At 36.4% G+C, this 9,414-nt stretch overlaps 1 protein-coding gene across 2 annotated transcripts in view; it reads left to right on the top strand.

Annotated features, from left to right (window-relative positions):
* PLA2G4A (phospholipase A2, group IVA (cytosolic, calcium-dependent)) overlaps positions 1-9,414 on the top strand; it is a 164,392-nt gene that overhangs the window by 59,717 nt on the left and 95,261 nt on the right. The window contains exon 5 of one of the 2 annotated variants that reach the window (XM_006872693.1): positions 6,552-6,589. The exons of the other annotated variant lie outside the window; for it this stretch is intronic. Within the exon in view, the coding sequence (XP_006872755.1) occupies positions 6,552-6,589 (38 nt within the window). The remainder of the gene's footprint in view (positions 1-6,551; positions 6,590-9,414) is intronic. 2 annotated transcript variants of the gene reach the window in all.

Genomic DNA, 9,414 nt, shown 5'->3' with positions numbered 1-9,414 from the left:
AAAGAGGAAGACCCCCAATGAGATGGATTGGCCAAGTGGCAGCATCGATGGACTCAAGTGTGGCAACAGTAGTGAGGTTGGCCCAGGATCAGGCTTTGTTTCGTTCTGCTGTGCATAAGTTCACTATGAGTCAGTACCGACTTGATGGCACATAACAACAACAACCACCACAAAGGAGTAGAACATATCCAATTTATTTACTTAGCCTGGCACACATTAGGGACTTGGATCATTTTGGGGTAAATGAATAAATAAAGGCACATATGGGAAGAATTCATACAGGTGTAATGATAGTAAATGAGGTAAAAGTAGGAAGCAGAGATTGTAAGTGATTTCCATTTGAAGAGCAATAGTAGATGGATATGGTAGTAATATTCTAGAGGACTTGTTTCATTGTACAAAAGCTAATAATTAACTAGTTCTACAGAATTTCCACTGATGTCCTCATAAGGAAAAAGAAACTTCAGTAAAATGAGGTTATAGCTAAATGGGAAAAGGGAAGTCATGTGTGACAGAGTGGAACATTGTTATAGGTCATATTGTGCATTCTTTTTATCTTTCAAATCTTTTAAGATGCTAGTTTGTTGGTTTTGAAAGGAGAAGGGGCAAACTTAAGCTGGCTTATAGGGTGAAATATCAGTGTTCAATATCTATCTACTTATGTAACTACAGATCATCAATTTTTAAAAATGATTTCAGGACCTTCTCATTCAATTTTAAACTTACCAAAATTTATTGAACACACTGTGGTATGATTTGTGTAGGCAGGAGTATAATTTTCTCTGTGTACTTGAGTTGCTTCTTTGCCAGATCAACATCTGTTCCTGCTTCATAGTTGTAATGTATAGAAGCATGATTCTCAGTAAAAACAGCTCTATTTTTTAATATATAATTTTATTTATTATCTTGCACAGTTGATGTAACTATGGATAAGTCAGGAAGTATTATATTATTCTCTTAAAACTTGTAAAAGATGGTTAAATCAAAGCTAGAAATTCCTAAGGAAAAGGAAAAGAATAAACTGAATCAGGAGGGGTCAGAATTCAGTTATTTTTTATTGAAAGCAAAGGATGCCTAGCATTAAGAGTTCTTAACTACTAGTAAGGGAGCCTGGTATAGCTGTAAGATAAACAAGGTCAACAGTTCAAATCTACCAGCTACCCTACAGGAGAAAGAAGAGGCTTTTTGCTCCCATAAATATTTATAGCCTCAGAAACCCTATATAAGGTCACTATAAGTTAGAAAGGACTTGATGGCAGTAGGTGTGCTTACTACTAGGAAATGTCCTCAAATTTAAAATAAAATCACTGTGTGCTTCTATTTGTAATGTTGTTAAGTATCATTGAGTCAGTTCCAACTCAAAGTGATCCTGTATAGGGTTCCCAAGGAGTGGCTGGTGAGTTTGAACCACCAACCTTGTGATTCAAACCGATTTTGCAGCCCAGTACTGTATCCAACAGTACCACATCAGGACTCCTCTTTTTGTAACAATAATTTAAAAATACCTTCTAATGCTGGGCACTAAGCTTTGGGCTATAGCATCATTATTTCAAAATGTTCCTGGGAGGTTTCTAAAAGAGAGATTGGGCTAGATACATTTAAGCTATGTTTAATTCTGAAGGATTTTCTTAACAGCTTCCCTCCTATAGTGCCCCCTCTCCACCCGCCACACACACTAAATAGCTTCCATGTAACATCTTAATTTTTTTTTTTTCCTCTGTGGAGGAAATTGTTGTTTTCCACAAGAAATGTCTAGAGTTTGCTTCTTACAGTAATAATTTCTACAAGAGGTGGAGTTCTAATTTGTTCTGGCTCCTAGTTCAGTATTATATCATTGAGGAGAGTTGGAGATATTTGGGCATCTTTTCTTCTAACTGCCTAGGTACTATAAGTAAAGTGGAAACTGGTAATGCAGAAATGCTTTATGTACTATGTGAGGAGGAGTTAACAGTAATTGCTTAATGCTTCACAAGAAGTACATCTTTTTAAAAAACTGTTTACTGTGAAGACTTACAGTGCAGATCATCAGTTTTACATTGATCAAATCATGTACTTTTCTTCATTGCAATGATTGCAATCCCTTCCATGTACTATCAGTTACCAGTATTACCTCTATTCACTTTAACTCCTACATTCATCCCTGTGTCTTCTACTGCATTTATTTTACTTTGCCAACCACCCTCTTGTATATTGCCTGCCCCATCACCCATGTTAGTATGTGTCTATTCTCTAGCCCATAAATAATTTTCCCTCTGCAAACCCGGTAACCATCATATAATGTCTCTTTTATTTGGAAGACATTTTCTTAACTTTTTTTCAACATTGGTCCCAAACAGTATTTTTTGTTTTGTGATTCCACACAGCATAATGTCCTCCAGGTTCATTCATATTATGAGGTATTTTGCAGATTCATCATTATTCTTCAACATTGCATAGTATTCCATTGTACATATGTACCAAAGTCAGTTTGACCAATCTTTTGCTGATATACATTTAGGCTGCCTCCATTTTTTTGATATGTCTCTTATAGACAGCATGTTGAAGGATCCTGTTTCCTTATTCATTCTGCTGGTCTCTAGCTCTCTACTGCAGCAATTAATCCATTTACATTCAGTGTAATTATCAACAGGTATAAATTGATTTCTGTCATTTTGCTGTGGGTTTTTTTGTTTAGTTTGGTTTTGTGTGTGGTGCTGCTGGTTTCTTTGTTCCACATAATTTTCTGCACTGAATTTATCGGGTTGTGGATTTTCTTTTCATTTTCATTTCTGTTATGGTAATGATTAAGAAATTTTCTGGTTTTCCTTTCTTTTATTTTGATGTGATGGTGTATTAATTTTCTTAAAGGATACCCTGCAATTTATTAAAAGTGTTTCCCCCATTTAGAACTGTCTGTTTTATACTGAAATCTGCTTGACTTCATTGCCCTTTGGAAGTTCTCTATCCACACTATTCCCTCTTTTTGATTAGTAGTTGACTTCATTATAAAGTGATATCTCTGGTTCCCCGTTTTCAATCTTATAGGTTTGTTTTGCTTTAGATATTTCTATATTTGGATTGAGTTCTGGGTGGTATTGTAATGTATGGTAATCTCAAGTTGTTGTCTGCTGTTGTTGATCCTCAGTCCAAAGAACAGTATGTTCTTTAGTATTTTTCGTAAAGTTGTTCTGGTTATTTCAACTTCATTTAATTTCTGCTTGTCCTAATTTCGTCTTTGAATCTGAGGGACAACTTCGTTGGTTATATGATTCTTTGGTTGGCTTTTTTTTTCTTGTGTGGTTTCTTCTGAGAAGTCAAAGCTTAGTCTTATTGGTTCTTCTTTGTAGGTAACTTTTTTTTTTTTTTTTTTTCTGAATTCCTCTTTCAGAATTCTTTCTTGCTTTGGTATTGGAAAGTTTGATTATGATATATCTTGGTAATTTACTTCTTGTATCTATCCTATTTCGGGTTCTTTCAGTTTCTTGTGTGCTTATCTTCTTGTATTTCCTAATATTAGAGAAATTTTCTTCAAACAACTCTTTGACAATTTTCTCTGTGCTTTGTGTTGTTTCTACCTGTTCTGGAATTCTGATAACTCATGTTATTCCTCTTCCTGGTGTCCCACATAACTATTCTGCTTTCTTCAGAGTTTTTCACTTTTTCCTGATTGTTCTTTTAGCATACTAGTGTTAAGAGTTTGGTCTTCAAACTCACTAATTCAGCTTTCCATTGCTTCAAATATACTCCTTTGCCCCTTCACCATATGGTCTATTTCTGAAATCTTGGTATTAATCTTCTGGATTCCTAATTACAGGTTTTGTGGTTGGTTTGTTCTTTTCAAAATTTGCATTTACTTTGTTTGCTCTTATAGTGTTTCTCTGAATTCTAATTTTTTATTTTCCTGTGTTCCCTTTCATTTCCTCAATCATTCTGTCATTCTTTTTTAGGTACCTAAATATTTTACTTTTGAATTATTTTTCAGTTAGTTCCATTACCTTGCATTCTCAGAAACTTTTTTTGGCTCTGCATCTTGGTCATTTGATTGAGCCAGTCTCGCTTGTTTCTTCATGTGAACTAAAGTTGTCTGTTGTCTCTGAGACATTGTGGTGTTGTTGTATTTGTGTTTAATTGATGATTGTATGTGTTCTTAGGCTCGAACTTATTGTATCCTGTGGGCGTAATAGAAAATGGAAGCATGTGCATCATTCTTCATTCACTGTCTATGCACTTCTGCTTACAGTGGGTTTGATTAGTGTTGGCTGCTCTATCATTGATCAGGTGGTATTGCCTCTTGCACTGTGGATAGAGCTGCAGAAGCTATGGTTATGGCTAGCTGTATTGGTATGGTTGCTGACTCCTGCCTGGTGAGAATGGGAAGAAACATCTCCTGCCTCCCTCCCCATACACGCACACACTAGAAAACAAGCAAAATAAACAACAACAACAACAAAAAAACAACCAACAGTGATAAAGGAGATGATAAAGAAGAAAAAAATAAGTAAAAACAGGCAGTAACCAAGAAATAAAAGAATATAATAAAAAGAAAAGAGAGACAGGACATTAGACTATAGAACAGAAAAATAAGGGAGAGAAAACAAAAAAACAACAATGAAAAAAAAAAAAAAAAACTTAGAAAAATCCAGGAGTAGGAAGATGAAAAGAGACTGAGAGTATTAAAGAGAGATCTAAGACAAGGAAGCAAAAGGAGAAATAGAATAAATAAAGAAAAACAAAAGTAGAGATAAAAAGGATAAAATTCAATGGGAAGGAAAGAGAAAGAGGAGGAGAAAGAATGAACAAACAAAAACAGCAATATTGCACAATGACAAAAACTCAAACAGAAACAACAACAAAAAACCATGCAACTTTTGCACCTGGAGAGGAGAAAGTTTTCTGGGGGGCTTCTGCCAGTCAAAAAGCTTCTGAGATGGGTTTGGGAGGTACGTGGCCACAGAGTTCCTAGCCCTAGAGGGAGTTCTTATAGGCTTAGGAATTATCTATCATCAGGGCATTCAGTCCTGAAGTAGTTCATGGAGGCCCTTGATGGAGCTGTAGTCAGTATCTGTTAGGACCACAGCTAGGGGCAAGGTGGCTCTTTATGAGGGTTTCTGCTATACTAATGCTGGTCTGGGTGCTCTGCAGGTTCTGTGGGTATGGAGTCAATCCCACCTGAATTCAGGCACCAAATCAGTACAGTCGACCCTAGACATATTTTCCCATGGCTCAAAATCAGGAAGTTCATAACTCTGGGAAAGCAGTATCTATGGTCGGAGTTGATGAGAGTTGGGAGTTTCCCATACCTCTGGTTACCAGGAAAGTGTGAGGAAAAAGAAGGAATTGCACCTTTCCTGTTTGTGTCAGTCTGCTCTGCCAGACCACCTTCTGTCGCCAAAACTGCTCAAAAATGTTCAAGATGGTCATACTGCATCTGGCCAGCAGTCTCCCTCTCTTGCCATATCCGACCAACTTCTTCCAGCAATCACCCAATCCACTTCTCTAACCTTTCCTCTCAAGTTCAGAATTCCATGATTTCCACCTGTGTCAGTTTCATGTGGTGTCTTGTATCTTTGTTATACAGAATCCTTGTCATGTGTCTGATTATTTTGTCATCTTGCCCAAGAAGTTTGTATCTTTGAGGCAGTTTTATCTAAATGAAATGTTCCAGGTAAAAGGTGGAGAGTGTTTGTGAATGTCAAGTTCAGTAGCATGTCTGAACATCATTGAGGGTGTAAAATTTACTCTTGACAGTGAGTGACTCACTAGAACTTCATATGAAAATGAGGATCCAAGTCTATGTGACAAGATCCATGGCAATGAATTTTGTTATACTCAAAAACACAGACAATCCCATGTCTTCCTTCTCCTTTTGCCTTTATTTAAAGGATCTCATCAGTTTGCGAGGATCATAAATGTCAAAAATTATTGGTAGATAAAGAAGGGACAGTATTATGCAGAAGATAGATGTGACAATTTGCAGTTAATGGTGTAGTTATTTTTCCTTTACATTATTTAGTAGTCGGTACAAGTAGACATTGAATATAGTCAGGAATTAAATATTTCACTATATAAATTGATTAGGGACCTGCCAGTTGGGAAACCAATTTTTTCATAACAATTTTTATTTTGGAATAGGAAGGACATTTTTGCTCTGAATGTATTTGTTAGAAAATTCTGTACTGAGTAGTAGTCCTCTTTTAATTTCCATTTACCTGTGATGGTTTTGCTTTCTAGAATAAAAACATTAAACTAATCTCATTTTAATGGTAGGTCTTGTATTTCTTGAACACATACATCATGTTTGACTTCCTCCCAAACCTATTGTCATTGAGTGAATTCCAGATCAGGAACCCTTCAGGACAGCATAGAGCTGCCCTAGAAGACTTCAAAGGCTGAAAATTTTTTTGGAAACAGACCACCTCATCTTTCCTCCACAGAGTAGCTGGTGGGTTCGAACCACTGACCTTTCAGTCAGCAGCTGAGTATTGTGCCACTGGGTCTCTTTATGTTTGAACTAGCATGTATTATATAAAATTTGCATTATTTTAATGATCTAATCTAACTATTTTTTTTAGGTCACTGAAATGATTCTGGAAATGTCTCTGGAAGTGTGGTAAGTGTATTTGGTTAGTTGAATGGAAAATATTGCAAGTAATCCCCTCACTTACTTTGATTGTTCATGAGTATACAGTTTATATATGAAATAATTAATACAGCTTTAAATGTATAAAATTGCATTGATTTGCTTTGATTTTATCTCTTAATTGTTATTGTTAAGTGCTATCAAGTCATTTCTGACTCATAGCAACTCTGTATAGGGTTTCTGAGGAGCAGCAGGTGGGTTTGAACCAACAACCTTGTGATTCAAAGTGACCTTGTAGTCCAGAGCATTATCCTGCAGCTCTACACCAGGACTTCTATCTCTTAGTAGCAACAAAAAAAATCGAGTACTCTGTGCTTAGTAGTACAAAGCACTGGATTGCAAGGTCAGTTTGAGCTACAGGTCAGCAGTTCAAAACTGTCGCTCCTCGGAAACCCTATACAGTATTGCTATGAGTCGGAGTCGACTTGATGGCACTTAACTCAACAAGTTTTAAAGTAGTTGGGTGGTTAGATATATACAACATAAAGGTTATACCAATTATTGAAATGAGTGTAGTTTTTAAGCCTGTATTCTACTGTAGGCTCCGGTAGATTTTCAAAAATATGAACGTGTACATAAATAGGAAACTATCGCAATGCTTTTTTATAATGGGTAAAAACTGAAAAATGTTGCTGATTTTTTTCACAGTGGTCAGCAGGACTACACATGGTAAAGTTCCACGGAGTGTTTTGTCCTTTCAAAGTGGTTTCCTGAACTAGATGTTGGACACGTATTCATTGTGAATACTGAATTGTAGGGTTGCAAGATGTACCTTGGTGATTATTTTATCTCTGGTCTAATACTGAGTTCAGTAGAGCCCTCCCTTTTAATCTTTCTGTGTCTCTTTGAATTTCCTTGTTGAAATTGTAAAGTTATTGATATACATTTTACACAAATCCTACACACATTAGCTTAACATTCTTATATCTTGCAATTTCACAAATGCCTAGCAAATGGATCTATTGGAATTAGGCATTCCTTTCTCTTATTTTGATGTTAATTTGAAATAGTAAATAATTGGCCTAAATTCGTACTCTCCTTCAAAATATGTCAGAAAATATTAAGAGTTAGTCTAAGGGTAGGATGGAAGAGAGAGTAATTCACTGAAGAGAGACTAGACACATGTTATCTCAGGTGTCCAGGAGGGCAGCATACAAGAAGGAAGAGGGTGGCAGAAGAATGATGAAATAGGTAAAGACACAGGGAGGCATGCATGGGCTAAAAGGGATGGAGTTAAAGGGTGATGTATAGAAAGCCTTGGAACAACAGTATTCTGTGGGTCAATACATTAATTGAGACATAAGTCAAATGGGCGAGAAAAGAGGGGGATACACATGCATACACACACACACAAAAGTGTGAGTCAAAAATTACCTGCACTTTTGTTATATTAAAACACCTGTGCATGTCCACAGCTGATGACAACATTGAGCCATTGAGCATACACATGAAATGATTCTGCCAAATACATGAGAGGCAGTAAATTACTTGGTAGATCATTTGCAAATCAGCCATGGCTCTACCTATGAAATAATCCATGATAGGCTTGGGTTTTGAAAAGTTTGCATGAGATGGGTACTGAAATAACTCATGGAAGAGCATTAAACAGATGTGTTTAGGTATCTGCAAACAAAATTTAGACCAATACTCGAAGGAAGGTTAAAGTTTGTGAAAAAAAATCTTCACTGGTTATGAAACATGGATTAATCACTATGAGCCTGAGAGTAAACATGAGAGTATGGAATGGAAACATCTTCAATCACTGACCAAGAAAAAGTTCAAAAGTCAACCATCAGCTGGAAAATTGATGCTTACAGTTTTCTGGGATTCTCCAGGGCCAATATTGGAGTGCGATCAGGGAAAAGGTTTAATCAACAGTATTCATCATGGTGAAATGCTCACTGAGGAGCTAAAGCCTAAACTTCAGATTAAAGACAGAGGACTGTGATCCAAGGACACTGTGATTTTCCCATACGTCTGCCCACACTGTGACATTCTGCAAAAACATTGCTTTGAGGTGTTAAAGCATCCTCCCTAGAGTCTTGATATTGCTCCATCAGATTTTCACCTGTTTGGTCCCCTGAAAACAGCCATTCAAAGATGAACCTTCACCTCTGATGAAGAAGTGAAGATAACAGTGCATTCATTGCTTGAAGTTCACCCTAAAACATTTTTTAATAAGAGAATATGAATTCTTGTTGACAGATGGACAAAGTGTATTGAAAAGCAAGGAGAATATGTTGAAAATGATATATTTGTCTTTCCTAAAAGTTGATTAAAATAAATTTTAAAGCCAGATTGTGGATAATTTTTGACTCACCCTTGTGTATTTATATGTGTCACAGATATATGAGTTTGAAAGAGGATAATGGTACATAAGTATTTACCTTTCCTGAAGATAAAACTAGTAATGTGGTAGAATGTACATTGGGCAAAATAATGAAAACTTCTTAGATATTATCAAACATCTTAAGGCCATAAATTGCTAGGCCTGTGAGCTCAGGATCATAATCTCAGGGGACACCACGGTCAGTTGGCATAATATAGTCCACAAAGTCAATGCTCTATATCCTACTTTTGTGAGTAGCATCTGGAATCTTAAAAGGTCTTGAGTGACCATCTAAAGCGTAGCTATTAGTCTCTCCAAGTGCAGAAGAAAGAAGAGCGATAAGAACTGAAGAGACTTGGAATGAATTAGTCTAGTGGAACATGTGAACATCTCTCTCCGTGACTCTGAGACCAGAAGAACTAGATTGTTCTCAGCTACCAATACCAACTGCTCTGAATAGGATCAC

This window comes from Chrysochloris asiatica, unplaced genomic scaffold (genome assembly GCF_000296735.1).
Source record: "Chrysochloris asiatica unplaced genomic scaffold, ChrAsi1.0 scaffold00210, whole genome shotgun sequence".
NCBI classification, from domain to species: Eukaryota; Metazoa; Chordata; class Mammalia; order Afrosoricida; family Chrysochloridae; genus Chrysochloris; species Chrysochloris asiatica.
The sequence above is the reverse complement of the archived record's forward strand: the minus strand, read 5'-3'. Positions and strand labels throughout refer to the sequence as shown.